This window comes from Lepidochelys kempii, chromosome 2 (genome assembly GCF_965140265.1).
Source record: "Lepidochelys kempii isolate rLepKem1 chromosome 2, rLepKem1.hap2, whole genome shotgun sequence".
Taxonomy (NCBI): Eukaryota; Metazoa; Chordata; order Testudines; family Cheloniidae; genus Lepidochelys; species Lepidochelys kempii.
In genome coordinates this window covers 223,262,403-223,284,645 of record NC_133257.1, presented here as the reverse complement: position 1 = coordinate 223,284,645, position 22,243 = coordinate 223,262,403, and the positions used below count along the sequence as shown (strand labels likewise).

The window sequence follows — 22,243 nt, the reverse complement described above, 5'->3', positions numbered from 1 at the left end:
AGTTTAGGGTTTGAAAAATTGGTCTTTTTTCTCGAAAAAAATAAATGACTCCCCAAATTTGGTAAGTCCCAGGAATGTCCTGTATCATGAAATTCATAAATTCCCATACTGTGAGAGAGAGCAGAGCCCTTGCTCTGGGGACAGAGAGCAGGAGGCAAGAAACAACCAGCCACTTGTCAAAATGGCTGTCCAAAAAGCCCTGTGCAGTGGCAATCTTATTCTCCATGTCTGCAGGGGAAAGGAGGCATTTCCCTGTACCCTTGTTTTTATCCTGCCATCCACATTCCAGGGAAAGGTTCTACGATTCAAAGCCCTCTAGGGTGGCATAGAACCTCCATGTTGAGAAACAAATATCAGGTTGCAACACCAGGACAAAAATGTCATTTCCACCAGACTTAAGCCTGTCACATTCAGTTTTAGTTTGATGAGCTCAAGTAGTCTACTCTGAGCAGGCTTATATTTTTTTCCAAACCATTCACTGCTCTATGCTATTTGTAAATTGTATTTTGATTGTCCCATATAGATACTCTGGGCAACACAGTACAGAAACATCAGCCTCGAGCGGCAGAATGTAGTAGCCATAAAGACTGTTGTACAAAGTTAAAGGGACTTGGCCTTCTAAGTCTCCATTGAGAATGGGACTTTGTACCTTTATAAATATTGCCCTTTTAGGCACCTAACAATGCAGATGGAATTTCCAAAAGCATCTACTAGGCACCGAGGAAATCTGCCTTGAAACGAATAGGAGTTAGGCACCTAGGTGCTTTGAAAAAACCTATTAGGTGCTTATCTGCATATTTAGGTGCCTAAATACCTTTAAAAATCTGGCTCTTAAACTCCTAAATCTTGTAAGTGTTTTGGAAAATTTTACCCTTCTATGTGCAAGGCAAGGCTCCTGCTTCAGCAAGCTTATAATTGCAGCTTTGGGCTGCCCACCGCTAATGAAAGTGGTGGAAAGCACAGGGATCAGAATCAAACCACAGAATCTTTATTATTGTTCAACATGATGATGCAGAACCCAACTTGCCTCTCTGAGAGCAGGCTGAGTTTGTGGGGAGGTGAAAAGGGGTTTCACCCATTGCAGGTGCACCTCCTTGTGGCTGGACCTGGTAATTAGCTTTCACCCTGTCTGGACCCCCTCTTCTCTGAGCTGCTGTAGCTGCGGTCCCTCTTTCTCTCCATGACTGAGGGGTGCGCCATCTTCATGACTTGGCAGCCTTATAACCAGATCACTTTATAGCCCCCCATTACATCTCAGGCAGTCCTCTGTTCCAACTCCTGCTTCTGTGCTAATTTGCCAGTGGCTGGTAGAGGAATGCAGGCCCACCCTTACTCAAGGTTCCAGCCCAGGGATACTACGAGTAGCAACGTAGGTATCCTTAGTCACAAACCTTGTTGCTGTGTCCTTAGGTTTCTTCCTACCCCACCTCTCTATCTCCTTGCCTTCTCTGGTTTTGCCAGAACATCCTCTGCTCTCTGTGGCTACTTCACCCCTCTCAGCTCTTGTCAAATTCCCTAGTCCAGGGAAATACCTCAGGTCTTACTTTCCCCCTAGATCTCTGCCTTCTCCCTGGCCAACTCCCTTTCCCTCTCAGGAGTAACTGCAGACCTCCTCCATGCAGTCCTTTCCTGCCTTCACTTTCTAGCTTTAGAATCCTATCCCAGACCAGCTTCATCTGCCATTAGGCCTTACAAAGCCCTCGTTCCCCTCCATGTGCAGCGTCTAAGGTTAATTGGCCCTTCCTGGCCCACATGAACCCAGGCAGGGCTTGTGTGGGGTGGACAACCCATTGCAGGTGGGTAATTAGGAAAGTAGCTATTTGACTTCTGAACTGAGTTGATTCAGTGGAAACTTGTGAGACAATGAACCTGGAATTGCTGAATCCCAGCCATTGTTCAGAGTGTAGCCAGCCCATGCCGTTCTCAAAAATAAAAATAGGGGAAAGAGTTAACACAATTAATAAAATCCATCAATAACATGCAGCTTTGTTTAAATGTCTCTCTAATTTTGTACCAGTGCTTATCATTTCCCTACTTAGCGGCTTGGTTTCAATGCAATACAATAGAATATGAGTCATAAAAATCATTCAGCACTTGCAAAAACCTTTACATCGTCGTTGGTGTGCGGGCTTCAATGCTGTTGTGATTTATTTTTTCACCTTGGATGCAAAGTGGCCAGTGTTCTACTCCGTTGCGTGCTGGATGAAAATTAATTGACCGTTAGCCTGCTGCTGAGAACAGTAAAACATGTCAGAAGGTTATTGGCTCCAATCTTAGAGGGCTGGGCAATTATTGGGATTTCTGAATTCTGTTTGGTGCAACATGAGTGTGTGTCGTGTGGTGCTGAAATAAGCATTGCACACAATATTTTGGGTCAGATCCTCAGGTGATGTAAATCCATATAGCTCCCTGGACTCCAGAGGAGCTACCCCAGTGTACACCCGCAAAAAGATGGAGCTAATGTTACCCAGTAGCACACACAAAACAGGAGTTGAGAAAAAAGTAATAATGTAACACTGCATTCAGTGTAACAACCCGTCCCTCGCTGGCCTGCTTCCCTCACAATGCATTAAACTGCATTGGCCTACTGGGAGCTCTCAGGAGAAAGGTGCCTCAACAGTGCCCAAAGTCTCCAAGAGACCTGTGAATGCAAAAGCTGAGCTCACCTTTTAGACTGCACAGCACACACTCCCCTCCATCATAGGCCCAGTCTCCGGTCTGTTTGGAGGAGGATGGCTTCCTGGCTTCATTCGCTCCCCAGCTGCTTGGGGTCTGATCCTGAAATCTTTGAAGTCAATGGCAAAGCTCCCTTTCACCAGAGTGGTGCAAAAGAAGATCTTTAGTAACTGAGGTAAATACATAGACTATGATTAGTCCTTGTGTGCAGGGGATGCAATGGAGAAGGCCCCCAGTGCTCCTATCAAGGGGCTAGGTACAATTTGGCCCTTAATCTTCCGGTCGTGTTCACAAAAACATAGTGCATTTACTCAATCCTGAGCAGCTCCGTTAGTTTTTGCTTTAGCACTCTTTTTCTTTTCAAATAAGCAAGAGGGTCACTTGAGTTGCCTCTCTCGTCTAAATTATGCCTCAGTAGCACCAGCTTCTCAGGAAAAACCTGACACATTTCAAGTTCTGTGGCTGCTGTGAGAGGAAAAGAGTGTCATTTCTGTGTGTAATAGCTGTATAGTGCGGCGTTCAAGCTTCTGTATTGCACTGAGGGCCAGAGCCACACTCTGTGATCCTTCCCTCGGGGCCCACGTGAAATATCCTTGCACAAAACCTCTTTGCTTAAAATAACAAAGACCTCAAGAAACCTTAGGGATCTATTCCAAATAATCAAATATACTGATCTTAACAAAGATAACAAAGCTTCATCTTAAAATATGTATGGTAAGTGCTCCATATTGCATTCACAGGTATAGTTCTGTCTCTTTCAAATAAAACTACAGGTACCCATTAAAAATTAAGCATTAAGGAGTTTGATAATTCTGCATCAGCTCCACTTCCACAGTGTTTGGAAAGAGCTTCTTTATTGCCCCTTTGAGAAATCAAGTGCACGTCACCAATCTAATCCTAGAACAGATACGGTCTATTATTATTCTCCAATTGCAAGTTTGCAGGAAAAATACAAAGGCTGGGGAAAAAAAATGAAGCGACTTTAGCCCAGACCAGAAGCAATTTTTTTCTGAGGTTTGAGTGGCTTTAGATAGTTCTGACAAAATAGTAACTCTTGAAATTGTATAAAAAATCATGTTTTTTTCACAATTTCTTCATTAATCTCAAATTAGAGAAGGTATAAAAATCACTATTACATGATAAATAGATGTGACCTTGCAACCTCTTGGTGCCAACTGACAGAGGGCATAGGGGGTCCATGGAGTTTTACAGGGATTCCCTGGGTCAGATATATACATAAAAATTCACCAAAGGACAGCATGTGATGTCTCTACCGAGAGTCCGCAGCCCAGTGGTCATCATAATCAGTGTGAAATGGCATGAAAGGATAGTATTTAGGAAGTTATGTATCTATATTGAAAATAGCGTTCTAAGGTAAGGCAAGTCACCAGGAAGGGCTATCCCTCGGACAGGTTCCTTCCAGGCAGGGCTGGTCATGTGTGCATTGGCCATGCCTATTTGTACACCAACTCAGAAAGCAGATGTAAGATTGCAAAATCTAGAAGAGCAAATGCACAGGATAAAAACAATCAGCCGGGGGCATCCTGTTTATAAATAAAATCAAAGGATTACCTCGGTACATCAGGTAACGTGCAGCATCCTTCAGGTAGGACACAAGCTAGCTGCATGTCTTGTCACTCAAACAAGGGATGGCAGCCTGCCTGGCTGGAAGTGGAAAGCACTGGGGAACAATACTTTATTAGCTATAATAGTATCTTGTTCATTAAGTTTAGGCTCCAGAATGCATGTTAAAATTGTATTTTATATGTAACCCTTTGTTTCCAATATTTCTACTTGCTATCACTCGATTCTCTATCACTTAAATAAACTTACTTATCTCAGTGTTGTGTGTTAAGTGAAGCAGAGATCTGAGGTATAATTGGGAAACTGGGGAACAGCGAATCTAAATAGTGTGAATGTCCAGTAGAACAGGGGCTGCTCACTCAAGAGAGGTGCTGGGAGGGCTCAGGGGTTGTAATGTGCCTATTGCTAACCCACAGAGAGAGATAGAAAGCCAGTGGAGTTAAGGAGCTGACCTTGGTAGGCGCAGACAAGGCTTCCTTATGCTAAAAGGTAGGTGGAGGTGTCTGACAGCCCTGGGTACTCCCAGGAAGCATCAATGTAGATTAACCTAATTTAACTGATGTCACAGAAGTGACAACTTTATTAGGTATCCTATAAACCTTTGATATCTTCAGGATATGATCAGCATTATCTAATTAACTTCAGAAAAAATAACTAGAATCAAAAACTTTCTTCCCTCACTATATATTGGGTAACACTAATACTTAATGTTGGACCATTTGAAAAATCATGTTAAAACCACAATTTTCCTGGGCTGGGAAGAATTATCCCTGACAAACACTGATCAAGTGAATTGTTTTGTGTTAAACCAGAAAGCCTCATTTTTTTTTCTCATTAAGAACTTCATCTTAATAGGGGGGTTGGATCTGATTCTTTTCTCAGATACACCGATGTAAGTCAAGAGGGACTCGTCTGAAGTCAATGGAGCCATACCAATGTAAAGAGGAGAATCAGGCCTACTGACTTACAGACCAGCTCCTCTTCCATTCCTGATTGCATGGACCACTTGCCCCCACCAGTGATCCAATATCTTCCATGTGGCCTCTACAGCAACGGTTAGGTGGGAAAGTAAAATTAGGAAAGTATTTAATATATTTTTATTTATTTTGTTTGTTTGTTTCCCAGGAGAAAGGATCAGGACATGCCAGCACCTGAAGAATATCAAAACTTAAAGGAATTTTTTTTTCTGCATGCAAATGGACATTGCTGCTGCACCCTGGCCTTCATCCAGCTGTCATTGAAATCAATGGACCGATTTTCATTCACTGTCAATGGGAGCTGGTTGTGGCTAATTGTACTCTAGTGTTATCCCATGCCTGTGTGACAGAGGCAAATAATTATCAGTTAATAGTGTTCATATAATATTTCCCTTCCACTTTTAGAAAAATGCAAACTAACTTTTTACTGATGTCGTTGTTAGAAAGCGTTCATTTTATACGTAAAACATTAGATTTTCCTTCTGAATAACAAAATGACACTGGAAGGCCTGGGTCTAGTTTGACAATGAGAGATAGTCTGACACTTTAATCTCAACTTTTTTAACAGTTTGTTTGGCTTTTACAGTGTTCATATACTTTTACTTCTTACGATGGATTTTATTATTATTATTATTTTATTATGGATTTTATACATTAAGCCTTTAAATGTTTAATAATATATGACAATAATGGGAAATCTTTTTCATCTTTACTCCCAGCGAGTGGTACCTTCCTCTGCAAAAGGTTTCATTGAGTCCAATAAATACAATTCACCATGAGTAAGTGTGGGAGAATTACACTATGGGTCATAGTTGTTGCATGGCCTTTATTGGGATCCTTTTCATGAGAATAATTTGTCCCTTATTTTCTTATATGTTCATCTCAGTAAAAATGTTGGGCCTGTGTTTTAAAAAGTCTGTTTTATTGAGTTAGAAAAGGTAGCAGCTACTTTATGCTTCTGTTGGTATTCAAAACCCTTAACACAGGAAAAGGGAAGCCTAATAAAGTAGTCATCACAGTTATTTTGGAAGGGTGTCACTGCCATGAATGTTCCCTTAAAATTAGTGTCAATCCTTCCGGTAAATAGTTTAATTAAAAGAAATCAATGAAAGGAACTCATTTTACTCACATACTTTACTCACGCACATTAGAAGCAACGCTTTATATTGCATAAAATTATTTTCAAAGCTTGTCTGAGCACGCTCGTTTTATGAGTAGTTCAGACATGTAATTCAGACTTGTGTTGCATTAATTTAGAAATCACCGCTTATGCTCACAGCAGTTGCTAGCACTTATCTAAGCATGATTTACATTCTTTGTCTATATATGATTTTTAAACATGTCATTGCTATTCATTAGGTGGTATACGGTGATTTAAATAAACCAAGAATTAATTCAGTTATCAGATCATAGAATCATAGAATATCAGGGTTGGAAGGGACCTCAGAAGGTCATCTAGTCCAACCCCCTGCTCAAAGCAGGACCAATCCCCAATTAAATCATCCCAGCCAGGGCTTTGTCAAGCCTGACCTTAAAAACTTCTAAGGAAGGAGATTCTACCACCTCCCGAGGTAGCGCATTCCAGTGTTTCACCACCCTCCTAGTGAAAAAGTTTTTCCTAATATCCAACCTAAACCTTCCCCACTGCAACTTGAGACCGTTACTCCTTGTCCTGTCCTCTTCTACCACTGAGAAAAGTCTAGAACCATCCTCTCTGGAACCACCTCTCAGGTAGTTGAAAGCAGCTATCAAATCCCCTCTCATTCTTCTCTTCTGCAGACTAAACAATCCCAGTTCTCTCAGCCTCTCCTCATAAGTCATGTGTTCCAGACCCTTAATCATTTTTGTTGCCCTTCGCTGGACTCTCTCCAATTTATCCACATCCTTCTTGTAGTGTGGGGCCCAAAAGTGGACACAGTACTCCAGATGAGGCCTCACCAATGTCGAATAGAGGGGAACGATCACGTCCCTCGATCTGCTCGCTATGCCTCTACTTATACATCCCAAAATGCCATTGGCCTTTTCCGCAGAACTGTTGCCTAGCCATTCGGTCCCTAGTCTGTAGCTGTGCATTGGGTTCTTCCGTCCTAAGTGCAGGACCCTGCACTTATCCTTATTGAACCTCATCAGATTTCTTTTGGCCCAATCCTCCAATTTGTCTAGGTCCCTCTGTATCCTATCCCTGCCCTCCAGCGTACCAACCACTCCTCCCAGTTTAGTATCATCCGCAAATTTGCTGAGAGTGCAATCCACACCATCCTCCAGATCATTTATGAAGATATTGAACAAAACCGGCCCCAGGACTGACCCCTGGGGCACTCCACTTGACACCGGCTGCCAACTAGACATGGAGCCATTGATCACTACTCGTTGAGCCCGACAATCTAGCCAACTTTCTACCCACCTTATACTGCATTCATCTAGCCCGTACTTCTTTAACTTGCTGACAAGAATACTGTGGGAGACCGTGTCAAAAGCTTTGCTAAAGTCAAGAAACAATACATCCACTGCTTTTCCTTCATCACACAACCAGTAATCTCATCATAGAAGGCGATTAGATTAGTCAGGCATGACCTTCCCTTGGTGAATCCATGCTGACTGTTCCTGATCACTTTCCTCTCATGTAAGTGCTTCAGGATTGATTCCTTGAGGACCTGCTCCATGATTTTTCCAGGGACTGAGGTGAGGCTGACTGGCCTGTAGTTCCCAGGATCCTCCTTCTTCCCTTTTTTAAAGATTGGCACTACATTAGCCTTTTTCCAGTCATCTGGGACTTCCCCCGTTCGCCACGAGTTTTCTAAGATAATGGCCAATGGCTCTGCAATCACAGCCACCAATTCCTTTAGCACTCTCGGATGCAACTCGTCCGGCCCCATGGATTTGTGCACGTCCAGCTTTTCTAAATAGTCCCTAACCACCTCTTTCTCCACAGAGGGCTGGCCATCTACTGTTGTGATGCCCAGCGCAGCAGTCTGGGAGCTGACCTTGTTAGTGAAGACAGAGGCAAAAAAAGCATTGAGCACATTAGCTTTTTCCACATCCTCTGTCACTAGGTTGCCTCCCTCATTCAGTAAAGGGCCCACACTTTCCTTGGCTTTCTTCTTGTTGCCAACATACCTGAAGAAACCCTTCTTGTTACTCTTGACAGCTCTTGCTAGCTGCAGCTCCAGGTGGGATTTGGCCCTCCTGATTTCATCCCTACATGCCCGAGCAATATTTTTATACTCTTCCCTGGTCATATGTCCAACCTTCCACTTCCTGTGAGCTTCTTTTTTATGTTTAAGATCCGCTAGGATTTCACCGTTAAGCCAAGCTGGTCGCCTGCCATATTTACTATTCTTTCGACTCATCGAGATGGTTTGTCCCTGTAACCTCAACAGGGATTCCTTGAAATACAGCCAGCTCTCCTGGACTCCTTTCCCCTGCATGTTAGTCCCCCAGGGGATCCTACCCATCCATTCCCTGAGGGAGTTGAAGTCTGCTTTCCTGAAGTCCAGGGTCCGTATCCTGCTGCTTACCTTTCTTCCCTGTGTCAGGATCCTGAACTCAACCAACTCATGGTCACTGCCTCCCAGATTCCCGTCCACTTTTGCTTCCCCCACTAATTCTTCCCTGTTTGTGAGCAGCAGGTCAAGAAAAGCTCCCCCCCAGTTGGCTCCTCTAGCACTTGCACCAGGAAATTGTCCCCTACGCTTTCCAAAAACTTCCTGGATTGTCTATGCACCGCTGTATTGCTCTCCCAGCAGATATCAGGAAGATTAAAGTCACCCATGAGAACCAGGGCATTAATAACATTACTTTACAAGACCCGACTATACACTGAAAAATAAAGACTCATTCCAGCATATATTAAGATATTTCCGTGATATATTTATGTATAATAAAGTTTTCTGGAAGGATAATGGGCCAAATTTTGCTTTCAGCTACACTAATGTAAATCCATAACAACTCCACTGACAGCTCCACAATGGAGTTACTCCAGACTTTCATAACTGAAAGTTGAATATAAGAATTTAGGGACCAAAAATATCTATAACACGTACATGACACCAGCACTGCACCAGGCTTCATACTTTGGGGCCAAATGCTCTACAAGTGTAAATAAGCACAGCTCCATTGATGCCATGATGTTTCACTCATTTGCACCAGCAGAATATTTGGTTCCTCATGTCTAACAAATTATTGCTCTGTAATCTGCATGTAAAATGCTAAGATCCTCAGTTGGTGTAAATGACCATAGTCCAACTGAAATCAGTAGAAAGGATTTCACACATACTACATTTAATTCTGGGAAAACCACTAATTTAGGACTTCATCTTGTGCTCCTTACTCAGGTGAAATTGCCATTAAAATCAAAATGAAATAAATGGAAGCTTTGCTTGCAAAATCAGTGCAAGACTGAGTCTGTTTCTAAAGAAGATGTATGCACTTTGTCTCATGTATGGCTGAAGCTGAAGCCTGAGCAACTTAGCTTTGTGGTGCCCCCTGCGGCATGGGGCCCTGCTTGCTACCCCCTAATGCTGGGCCTGGCTTTTGTATGCAGAAAACCAGCTGTTGTGGCACAGGTGGGCCGTGGAGTTTTTATAGCATGTCAGGGGGCCTCGAAAGGAAAAGGTTGAGAACCCCTGTACTAGAGATTAGCGGATATCAACAACTTGTGGCCAGCAGTTACGGTAGCGACACTCGTGAAAGCCCCTACTGTCAGCCTGGAAAGCAGCAGTTTGCATCAGAGAAGCGTAGCTATGTTTGAAAAGAAGGCAAGCTCCACTGCTTAAATCACTGCTTTCCTTCTCTGTCTTACCGACACCTGTTGCTGGCCACCAATCACTAAAATCAGGCTTCATCCCCAATATGGCCATAGTGCAGAAATAAATGGCGAATTTTCAACATCACAACAGGTTAACTGTGGACAATCCAGGGATCAGTTCTAGGACCAGTATTGTTTCATTAATGATCTGGAAAAGGGGGCACCAAAGTCTGCAGACAACACAGAATTATGTAGGTTACTCAATACTACTGAAGACTGGGAGGAGTTCGAGAGGAGCCTAGGAAAACTAGGCAAATGGACATCACAGTGACAAATGAAATTCATTATTGACAAATACAAGGTAATGCATATTGGAATTAATAGTTTGAACAACTAATTGACATGAATGGGGTCTAAATTAACTTCACAATTCAGAGAAAAGAGTTAGGGGCCATGATAAGCGATGTGCAGCAGTGGCCAAAAACAGCAAACAAAAAGTTAGAGGAAATAAATCATTACAGAAAACATTAATATCCTTATGACATTATATAAATTAATGGTACTGCCTCACCTGGAATATTGTTTTCAGTTCTAGTCACCCTATATCAAAGAAATCACAGAAATAAAAAGAGTACAGCAATGGCCAACCAAGATTGTTAGTGGCCCATAAAAACTACCTCATGAGGTGAGATTTAAAAGATAGGATTGTTTAGTTTACAAAGGAGACAAGGAATAGGGGAACTGATAAAGACATAGAAGATAAGAATGGCACAGAGAAGGTGTATGGACCAGGGCGTGAGCAGTCAGACGTAATGGTTAGAATCAGATGCAGAGCCAGAGGTAGGAGTCAAGCCAAGGGCTAGATCTAGAGACAGAATCAGGAGCAGGATATAGGAGCAGGGACCTGGAGCGAGGCAGAAAAGCAGGAAGAGACGGAGGCAGGGCTTGGGAGGCAAGTACGTAGGCATGGACGATAGTAAGAGCCAGCCAGAGACTCACCTACTTGCTCACACAACTTTCCTTGTGCCTCTTTCTGGTTTAAGAAGTGCATCCCATTCAATTGGTGGGGCTGGATAGCTCAACCTATCAGGAGCTTTGTAGGCAGGACCCTTTGGGAGCTAAAGCAAAATTCCCACTGACTTGAGTGGCAGCCAAACTGGCCCATAATTGTGTCTGAAAAGTTGATTTAATCAGACAGAAGTTTAGTAAAAAACAGAGCTTTGCCCATGCATTAGAAAGTGAGCAAATAGTTATCTGAGGTTCAGTATTAAAGAAAATCATGTTCAGCACAGATAGAGTGACAAATGAAATATGTTTTGTGTCAAGAACCAGGGACTCAGGGGCTTAATCCCCAGAGAGACAGAGATTCAGGTGCATTGTGTTTATTTAAACTTTGAGATCATGACTTTAGAAAAAAAGCTCACTTGTTTGAAATCTGCAGTGTTCCTATTCTTACTTTAGAAGACCTGTTATGCATTTTAACTCAGTCAGGGTCAAAAATACCCAGAGCAGAAGTGATATTTATATGGGAGCATGAAGACTACAAAATATGTATTTAGAGTGTTGCCAGGATAAGTGCCACAGAGGATTGGAACTATCCTGCTGCTTTTTCAGCACCCAAATTCTAAACAGAGATGTCTGAGACATCATTGGCTATGCCCAAGCAGGTTGTTTTCTGAAAAGATCCACACGTAGGGCAACATCAGACAAGAGACCTACCAAATACCAAACAGATATTGAATTTATCCAACCACCATTTCAAAGCAACCCCTTATGGCCAGCTGAGATATACTATAGGGAATGAATGACCGATGTAATCTGCAGGCCTTGTTCACATAGAAATCTCAATACAAATAATGATTTAACAGATTAAACCCAAGAGTCATGTTTGACTCATTTAGTTTGGCTACATACATGTATTTACACACACTTATAGATTTATATAGGGATACTTAATAGCATTAAGCTTTCTATTTTTTAAAAAAAATTTATTAATAATGGATTTCCAATACAAATCAATTATAACTGAAAAAAAAAAAACATAATTCCTACATGGATCTTGTAAAAACAAACAATACCCAAAAGACTGCATAAAAGCATCTCTGTCAGCACACTAACACGAGTATTACAAAAGTGACCCAAAACAGGGACAACGGGAGATGTTACTGAAGCTCCCATTTTTCAATGCTCAACAGCCTCCCTTGTCCATACGAAGGACCAGGTCATTATCTGGAGTAAACCGGTTTAGCTCATTGAAGCCAACGGAAATATTCCAGTTCAGGATCTGACCCTGAGTTTCGCAGCCATACCAGCTATTGGGGTGGGAGGTGGAATGCAGCGACTACATCTTCATTTCAAATACTTCGGTAACTTATTAATTGCCTTCTGTTAGAACAAGAAGTTGTCCAAGAGACCCCAGGCCCAATTTCCTTTTGCAGGATGACCCAGGTTTGAGCTTATATTATTTTGCATATTACCAAAGCTAGGAAAGACTTGAAAAAAATCAAGGCTTCCTTTCACGGAAGTTGGATTTTTTTTTTTTAAAACTGAACCAGGCTCTAATCCCCTTTGCCACATTAATATAATTACCACTGTTCTGATTCTTCTACTTAAACATAGCTCCCTTTAAGGGATAGACTGACAATGATAATGACAAAAGGATGTGCAAGAGAATTATTATAGATATTTGTATACAGTCTTGGAAGGCTCTGCTGATGTTCAGTTTAGTAAACAAACAATGCTAAAAAAATTAAGGGCAGGGCTCTAGCTTGGTGTACACCTTAGTTAAACAAACAGAAGAAGGGTACTTCAAGCTTCACAGGACTGTGACAGTTAAATCATTTCCCAAAAACAGTAGCACTATTTCTCAGGAAAAACATGGAAATTCAAATATTTAGTTTTTTAAGCAAAAATAGTGTTGCAGAGAACCAAACAAGTCAATTCACATTACAAATAATAGCTGCTTCTAATGTAAAAAAACTGTTCAAAGAGAGTAGTTCTCAGACAGAACTAGTCTGAGGAATAAAATTGTACACACACACTATACACACACACACACACACACACAAAGTAAAAGTATATTGTAGGAGGCTCTCTAAGTCAAAGTCGTGCATTTGCCATTGATGGGCTCTTCAGATTTAAAACATTAGGTTAGACTGATTAGATTTTTTCTCTAGTTTTCTCGTAGTCTCGGGAAGTTTATTTCTTGACTTCTTGATATTTGGTTTCTTACTCCCTGCTAAGAAAATGAAAGAAGTGGAGTTAGGGAAACTAGGCTGACAGAGTGTCGTCATTCCTCACTTGTTTCTTCCATCCTGTTCGTTAGAACACTCATACTGATGGCTTCGCAACAGCTGTAACTGAGGTTGCAGACCATTTTCCGTTATATCTCCCTGTTTACACATGTTCTAACCTTTCCTAAACATTCACCTTTGAGGCGGAAAATTTCCTTGACTGTTCTTAAGAATCAGTATGGAAAAAACTAACAAAATCTCTCCAGCCATTTTTAAGTTATAGCAGAAAAAAAAAGATACATTTTCCCCACTGCAATATTTTTTTCGAACCACATTTCTTTGAACAGCACTCAAGCAAACAGAGCCAAAGTTTAAAAGTTAACTGCTGCTTTTGCCAAGTTAAAAAAAAATGGTTTTGATTTCATATAAAGTTCAAAGCATTTGAAAACTGCATACTGACTGTGTACAGCCATGTTATTTTTGTTAATTCAGAGCACAATAAAGGCCAGACTCAAATCCCATTAGGGTTTTTTCCATTGACTTCAGTGGGCTTTGGATCATGCCTTTTCAGTGCATATGTGAGCAGGGCTTGAGAAATGTGCACTTTTCAAAAGTGATCGAGAGACTTTGCCTAGTGTTTTGTTTTAATTTGCATCCATATGCCCAAAGGCCAGTCCTCAGCTCCTTTGCGTCCCTCCCAAATCCTCAGTTGTTAGTGGGGGGGTTATTGTTGAAATTAATTAGATGCTTTTTCTTTACACTGCTTAAGTGCCCTAAGGTCGTTGATCAGTTTGAAGAGCAAATATATATTTATTCAAAGGAAAAAAAATGGTCCCCACAACTTTTGACACAACAACAACGTGGCGGAAGAGTTGCCTGGGGGAGAAGAATGTGCTTAAGCTGCCTAAAAGTTGCCCATAATAGCACTCTCCCAGTCTGTACACTACAAAGATATGGAAATGCACACATGCACTGGAGTACAAACTGACCTCAATCCCCTTCAGCTGGTCAGTGTCTACTTAGTCTTAAAGTACAGTTTGCTGAAGAGGCTGGTTTGCTTCTCTTGGGCTTTGCCAACTAGTGCCTGTGTGTTACAGAACTCATGATATTTCTTTATTCCTTTCCTCTGCACACACACTCTTTTTAAAAAGAAACCTATATAATTAATGCAACATGGCAGGTGCCAATGAGCTCTCAAAGTGTAAAAGTTAAAGCTGAATGTTCAACCTTATCCCTGTCTTTTTGTACATCTGCATCGTGATGCTTGTCCTACCTTGTGGTCAGCTATTTTGCATAATAATAAAATACAGTTTAGATAAACACTTGTATCAGATAACCATATAGTATGATTAAAGACCATATCATGTTGCATTGTCAGCCTTGGAGTCCAATCCTGCACATACTACAGTGAAAAATGTTTACCACAATAAGTAGTCCTACTGACTTCATCTTTCCTTCACTCTTCTTGGGGTGAAATCCTAGCCCTATTGCAATCAATGGCAAAACTACCATTGATTTGAATGAGGCCTGAATTTCACTCCATGATGCTTATAAGATCACATCATTACCTCCCACATTTCCTAATATTGAGTCCTTGACGGCACAAGCTACATGTTGCATAAACAGTCCTATTGGTATTAAGTGTTCTAAACAGTTAAAAAAGTCACCTCAGTTTACTTTTGTTTTCAACAAACAAATAATGACCCATGTAAAGCCTAGATCCATCTTTAGACCTTCCCATTGACATCAATGGTAGAATATAGCTTGTCAATATCTGAACTGACTGTTGAAAGAAGTTCCAGTTGGTGAACACTTTAGGGTCAGCATATAATATAATGCTACTTTAGTATGGTGCTTTTCTATTTTCAGCTCTGAAAGATTTACATATAAAATTAATGAAGCAAAATGGGAAGTATTAAAACCAGGGATAACATGTATAAACACAATTTTCTAGTTAAGATGTCCATGAGAGAGAGAGAGAGGTCAGTTAGTGTTCTTACAAGTTTCAGTCGGGGTGAATATTGAGTCCTTTTGTGACCTATGCCAGAAACTGGGAATGGGCGACAGGGATCACTTGATGATTACCTGTTCTGTTCATTCCCTCTGGGGCACCTTGCAGTGGCCACAGTCGGAAGACAGGATACTGGGCTAGATGGACCTTTGGTCTGACCCAGTGTGGTCGCTCTTATATTATATTCATATTTAACCATTTAGGGTTCATCTCCTATTTACGTTACTCAAGTTATTAGTCTCATTGACTTCTAGGGGACTATTCTTCTAAGGAAAGCAGGATATGGCCTCCTGCGTCAGTTTTACCAGCTACATGCTGGTGATAATACTGACCCCAAACGGTTGGGGATGAAATGTTTGTAAAGTGCACTGAGGATGAAGAAGCTTTGTACAAATGCTAATCAATGTGTACATTTTAAATAGTAAAAATAAAAATCTTACCTTTCTTGCAGATACTATAACAATCTTTTTTGCTAACAAAGTTATTGGCATTTCCACCACAACCCGTATAACTGAACTCTTCACATGATTGACTTTTTGAGTTGTAGTAATAGCGGGTCACAGAAGATGAACACAATCCTTCATCTTTTGGGCTATAGCATAATAAGGGGCCAGCTTAAAAAAAAAGAGAGAGAGAGAGAGAAATTACTGTAATATTCAGTAGCTCCGACTTGTAGGTCCAACAAAATTTGGGGCAATCCTGCACCAATTGAAATGATTGTGATTACCATTGATTCAGGAGGACAGGCTCCTTATATCCCCATGAGTAAACCATATATACATCTCAGATACCATATAAAGAGCCCTCACACAATCACACTGCATGTGAGATTCAGCAGTTCATTGTAGACAGTGCTGTGTAGCTAATAAATATGAATAATTTGGAGCCACATGCTGCTTTCTTACTTCTTCTGTGAGTAAGGAAGGCCTAGCTTTGCCCTTAATCTATTCAATGATTTGATAAGTACAACTAACTAAATAGCTTGTATTAAAAAAAAAACCCATTGTATTTAAAAGAATCGGGTTAATTTTTTTCTTATCAGAATTGTCTTTCTTACTGTTGATATTTGCCCATTCTTTAAATGTGCAAGAGAAACTAAACTAGTTACTTTTCACCCATGAAAATGTTGCCAATTCTGCCATGAGCCAAAACTAATGAAGATGTCATGATGCATGTTGTGATGGCTGCTTATTCATCTCATGATAGTCGTATGCATCTGGTATACATTTGGGGTTCTACTACAAAGCTTAGATATAGTTATCTGCTGACAGTAACTATCTTTCTCTTTGAAAATGAGGCAACCGAAGAGTCACAACTCCATATAAAAGTTCTTTGCCTTCTGAGATCAAATGAGTGCCGAAAGCAAATAACCTGGCAGTCTCTCTCAGGTCTTTAATTTTAAGAAGGCACTCTGTCCCTAAGCTTCAGGCATCATCCACCTAAAGCCCAGCAACCACTGCATTATACTAAACTGCGGCAACATGGGCACACACAACCAAATTTTGCCCACAATTACACCTCTACAATCCCTCAGAAGTCAAAGGGTTGTGTGGGTGTAATTGTTGGGCAGGATTCAGGTTGTAATATAATATTTTTAGATCGGTGGTTTTGTCCTTTACTTAACAGGCAGTGGAATTTGACGATCCCTGAAAGTGTGTAGTCAAATTGACATGCACATGACATGCTCAAAAACACTTTATAGCAATGAGCAAATATCAGACTTGAAACAGTAGAGGCAAAGCTTACTTTAAGGTGTCTTCATAGGTAAAAAGAAAAATAACATTTGTATTGATAAACACCATCTTTTTTATTGAGAGCACATTTATAAAGAAGTTATTTTAGTAGAACGTTGGAGTAATCATTACTTTTCTCAGGCAAACAGTAGTCCACACAAGAATCTTCAGCTCTGAAGTTGTTATCATTTCCATAGCATCCACCATAGATAAATTTCTCACACTTCATTGAACTCAGGTTGAAGAAATATCTTCTTATGTAACCTCTACATGGTCCTGGAGCAGCCTCCAGCCTGCATATTTTGGGCACTTCTATAATAAAGAGCATTTAAATATCAATGCACAGTTAGGCTAAACCTTATTACATCTTGTCTGACATGCTTTCCACTGGCAAAGATACTTCTGAACTTATTTAACTTCTGCCGATATGCTTAAGAGATATATGATAATTGATTGTTAAAATACAGCACTAGACTGAGTATCTAGTGAGTTAGATGGAGTTTTCATACATAATGGATTTCTTAAAAACATTAGGGTTAGACTATGATGAGCTCCAAAAAGAAGCCAGGCATATACATCCTTCCATCTTAGGCCTTTCCTCAGTGATTTTATTGGTTTAGTCAACAAAGCCCTAAGAAGCCTCGATTCAGTGGGAATTTTATCCTAGCTAGGGTTGCAGGATCAACCCTAGTATTACCAGTGCTGTTACTGTTACAGCTGTCACTGGCAAAATGATAAATCTAGGAGAGAGAAAAAAATGGTTGGCAAAATCCATTGAGTAAAGAAACCTTCACCTGCTCCCAGAAGCTTCTTGGTGTGGAGATTTGTGACGGCTTCACACCTGAGAGCTACTAGCTAACGTATCATTTCGGCTCAAGTGACAAACATACGTATGCAAGCCACAACTTTTATTAAGTTATGTAGCTGGAAGGAAATGCTTTTTTAAAAATAGAATTTGGGGTCTATGCCTTCAATTGATGAAGCAGCAAATGTTGAGAGAATGCAACCTTCCCTAGAAATTCAAGGATGCTTTCAGACTGGATAATGAGTACGCACACTAGGCATGGCTGCAGGGCATAGTAAAAGTTTTAGTAGGGCAACCCTGCAAAAGAGCCATAGACATATTAGTGAAAAACAACAAGCTGGAGCTTTGTGAGTGAATAGGCTCCTAGGTCTACTTTTAGAGAAAGCATGCACACCAGAAGGACTAAGTAGCTCTGCTGATGTGCTGGGGCATAACAGAAGCGATCAGTAGTCTGTCTCACTTAATGCAAACCTGGGCAGCGAACTATTAACCAACAGCGCAGGATAACTGAGATGTCCCAGGATGCCCAAGCCAATGCTGGGGTGAGGACCCCTGTGTCTAAATAAAGGGAGAACGAGAGAGGACTTACTCCGGATCATCCAGCAGCTTTTCTCACAGCTTTCCAAGCTTCTGAAGTTGTTGGCATTGCCCTGGCAGCCCCCATAAGTGAACTCCTGGCATGTCTGGGTGTACCTGTCGTAGTACCATCTCGGGATGAGAGCCCGGCAGGGGCCTTCCTTCGGGGGCAGCAGGCAGACCTCTTGATTTGGGGCTGTAAAGAGAGACAAGAGCTTTCGGGGTGAGTCACCGGGGAGAGGGGCGACGGGCCAGGGCAGTTTCCACGTGGCCGGCTTTGAGCCGCAGCAGCGCGAGGAGCAGGGAGGTGAGCGAGACGCTGGGAGAAGTTTACAAGGCAGGAGGAAGCGGAGGGTGATCTTAGCCCCCAGCATGCTGGATATCAAACTCTTGGGGGCTTTGCGGCGGGAGCCAGCCCACTGGAGAGACAGAGCTTGGAGCCAGCGCTAGAAGCGTCACCGGACAAAACCGGGACGGAGAGAGCCACCGTCCTTTGCACAAGGACTAAACGCACCCAGGAAAGCCGCGCTGAGCCGAACCCCCTCCCGCAGCTCGCCGGGGCCGGGAGCTCGGCTGTTACCTGCTGGCGCCTGGGGAGCGCCGGGAACCTGTCCCAGCAGAAGCAGCAGCGAGCCCAGAGCTAAGCAGCTCCGGAGGCTGGCGGGCGAGCGCATTGCCTGCAGGGATGGAGACGCGGGACCAAGGCCGAGGCGCGCTGCTGCAGGGCAACCGATCTGGAGAGCGAGCCGGCGCTTGTGCCCCCCTGCCCCATCTCTCCGTCCCTTATATCCGCCGAGATCACCTCCCCCGGGGCCGCAGAGCGCGGGTGTGGCGCGCAGGCCGAGTCACGCCTATGGGGCAGGGCGGCGATTCGAAGAGCCCCTTCCCACCGCTTGGGAGCGCGTCAGGCCGGCTCCGCGGCCAGGTTCCGCTGGGTCCTGGGCAGTTCCCAGGCGAGTAACTCCGGGGAAGGCCCTTTGCTCCCCCCGGGGAGGGAAAGAGCGGGCGGGGAGGGTACAATAGAGCAACCGTCAGCTCCGCTCCAGGAGCCAAGAGTGGCACATCAGGGAGTCCTGAGCGTGAGGAATGCTTTCAACTTCCTCCGCGATGATGGCAGGCAAGATTGCCCCCTTGTCACCTGTGCGGATCAATCATACATCAGGCTACGCAATAAGCTGCCTGTCAAACCCCCTGCTGGGGAGAAGGCAAGTTTCCGATTTGTCCTGTCGTGCTGATCACGGGCCTATCAAAGGATAACTGACCCCTCCTTTCTTACCTTGCCTTTTCGGCTACTGGGTACATCTTCAAGTCATTGTTCCGTTTGATGATGCTAAAGCGACATATCCCATTTAAGTGCTATTTGTGGTGACTGTACTTAGTGTTAGCAATAACCGTTTACTTTTGCTCAAATGTAAGAGTTTGTGGCAGCTCCGTTTTTTACGAAAGGAAAAGTTGAGTAAAAGTTTAGAAATAGGGAAATTAGTGGCTGCTGGAAAAGCTGATGCATGGTGACCCTTAGGCCAGTGCATGCAAGGGACTGCAGTTTATACCAAAAAAAAAAAAACGTTGGGGGGAGGGGCGGCGGGACTTGAACACAGACTATAAACAGGGAACAGAACTTCGATAATAGAAGATTCTTCAATCTAGCAGACAAAGATTTAGGATCCAATGGCTAGAAATTGAAGCTTGACAAATTAAGACTAGAAATAAGGTGCTTTAAAAAAAAACCAAAAAACAGGGAGGGCAATTAACCCTTGGAACAATTTAAGGGTTGCCGTGAATTCTCCATCACTGCAATTTTTAAAATTAAGAATGAACATTTTTCTAAAAGTCATGCTTTTGTTCAAACAGGGATCAATTTAGGGAAGTCCTTGTGCAAAGGTCAAATTTGAGAAGCACAATGGTCCCTTCTGGCTTTATAATAATCTATGCAAATTACAATGAAGTTGACTATTTAGGGAAACTGTCTAATATTATGGCGCTGTTGCCTCTGTATTTCACTGCAACATTTCAGTGGACTTTGCAAGAAAAAAAAGGTAACCCATTGGAGTTGTATTTGGTGAATAATTTTTAATTTAAAAAGGAGGCAGCCGAGAACTTTTAACCACTTGCACATATACCCAGTTACAGCTTTGAATCAAAGTATGTTCTCTAACATATAGAAATCTACACCAAGGGTGTCCATCCTGTCCTGGCAGAGGATTAGCTCAATTGTCTAGCAGAGCTTTTTTATCTTTAAAGTATACCATCACATATAGACCTTTCATTAACTAACATTTTCTCCAGATTGAATACATTAATTGAGAGAAGAAGAAGAAGATCTTAGATAAAAATAACTCTATCCCCATATCTTACTCTGATGTCCTCCCTCCCTTTTATTGTCATCCTGACTATGCTGTGTCTCCCTTAGATGTCTAGATCCCTGGAGCAACAAGGACTTGCCATTTTTATTTATTTGCAAAATGTCATGTACACCTACAGTATGTATAAATAAAAATATACAAAAAATTAAAAAGAGATACCTTTGATGTATTCTAATAACCAACTTTTCTGCAGTGGAGGATATGCAAACTAAAGCTAATACAGGAAATTTTCCAGAAAGGGGAAAAAGCAAAGAAGAAAAGAATACTCACCGAGTGTTGTTCATATTGACCCACAAAGCACCCAGTTTGTAGAGCTCTCTTTCTCTGTATACTTCATTCCTGTATTTCTATCATTCATCTGTATTCTCTCTTTAAAATATATCCTTTAGCTTTTATATCTATCTGTGCACACACACATATTTATAATCAGATTGATAAGGGATAAATGGATGGTTTAGTAACACAGACCAAACTACCTTAATACAACCTGAGCTGTTACCACAAGGACACAGCTGTCATGTTTAGCAATCCTGGTATTGTGACAGTTAATAACAGATGTCCTGGGTTTTAGTTAGGGTTATTAGTAGCATCAGATGTAATGAAACTTGGTTCCCTGAAGTGCAAACATACCTTTTCCATTTCTTGCAAAGTCAAAATGTCATTTTTCTAATATTAACAAATTCTCAACTGACTTAAATGTGACTAGACTGATGTTCTTTAGAATGCATCATATTTGGTTAGAATTGAAAAAAATTGAATATTTTAAACAAACAGCAGAATTAATGCACTCACTTCCACCATCACACACACACATAAACCATTGTTTAATTTAAACCTGTCTATCATTTTTACAGTGCGGTGCAATATTTAGTCAACTGCGCTTTCAGTTCAACAAGACGAGAGATTTAAAATGTAGAGCTGTTCTTTGTAAGAAAGAAGAGACTAATAAAATGACCATACAAATGGGTCTTTGCTTTAGGGTGTTATGTGATAACATGCACAGTTGGGACACTGAAATCTTGCTTTTTTATGTTATTCCACTGAGTATTAGGAAGTGTTATTTACTCCTCATAACACAAGAACTCGGGGTCACCAAATGAAATTAATAGGCAGCAGGTTTAAAACAAACAAAAGGAAGTATTTCTTCACACAGTCAGCCTGTGGAACTCTTTGCCAGATGATGTTGTGAAGGCCAAGATTATAAGAGGGTTCAAAAAAGAACTAGATAAATCCATGGAGGATAGGTTCATCAATGGCTATTAGCCAGGATGGACAGTGATGTTTGCCAGAAGCTGGGAATGGATCACTTGATGAGTACCTATTCTTTTGGTTCCATCTGGGGCACCTGGCATTGGCCACTGTCAAAAGACAGGATACTGGGCTAGATGGACCTTTGGTCTGACCCAGTATGGCCGTTCTTATGACGTCAATAGAACTAGTCATGTGCATAAAGTGAGTAAGATTTGCCTCCATTATTGGAGTCATTTTTGGAGATAGAGTGGCAAGAACCATAGCTTTCCTGAATAGGAGTCACATTT

General features: G+C 41.8%; 1 protein-coding gene across 2 annotated transcripts; it reads right to left on the bottom strand.

Annotated features, from left to right (window-relative positions):
- Positions 1-9,086: 9,086 nt before the first annotated feature.
- TFPI2 (tissue factor pathway inhibitor 2) lies at positions 9,087-19,173 on the bottom strand. 2 transcript variants are annotated; one of them, XM_073333929.1, is made up of 5 exons: positions 18,923-19,173; positions 18,356-18,538; positions 17,094-17,273; positions 15,669-15,842; positions 9,087-13,219 (listed from the first exon to the last, which is right to left on the bottom strand). In XM_073333929.1, the coding sequence occupies exons 1-5, from the start codon at positions 19,014-19,016 to the stop codon at positions 13,122-13,124; spliced, it is 729 nt and encodes a 242-aa protein (XP_073190030.1). In that variant the 5' UTR covers positions 19,017-19,173; the 3' UTR covers positions 9,087-13,121. The 2 variants fall into 2 exon arrangements, with proteins under 2 accessions (XP_073190030.1, XP_073190029.1); XM_073333928.1 differs by having other exon boundaries at positions 9,087-13,222; positions 18,923-19,150.
- Between the last annotated feature and the right edge of the window lie 3,070 nt (positions 19,174-22,243).

What these genes read in the sequence shown, in the direction of transcription:
- TFPI2 (XM_073333928.1), bottom strand. Translation starts at nt 19,016, where the DNA reads ATGCGCTCGCCCGCCAGCCTCCGGAGCTGCTTAGCTCTGGGCTCGCTG. An exon ending in AAGCTGCTGGATGATCCGGA is followed by an intron (nt 17,274 to 18,355) that starts GTAAGTCCTCTC and finishes TCTTTATTATAG; the next exon opens with AAGTGCCCAAAATATGCAGG. An exon ending in TTATAGTATCTGCAAGAAAG is followed by an intron (nt 13,223 to 15,668) that starts GTAAGATTTTTA and finishes TCATTTTCTTAG; the next exon opens with CAGGGAGTAAGAAACCAAAT.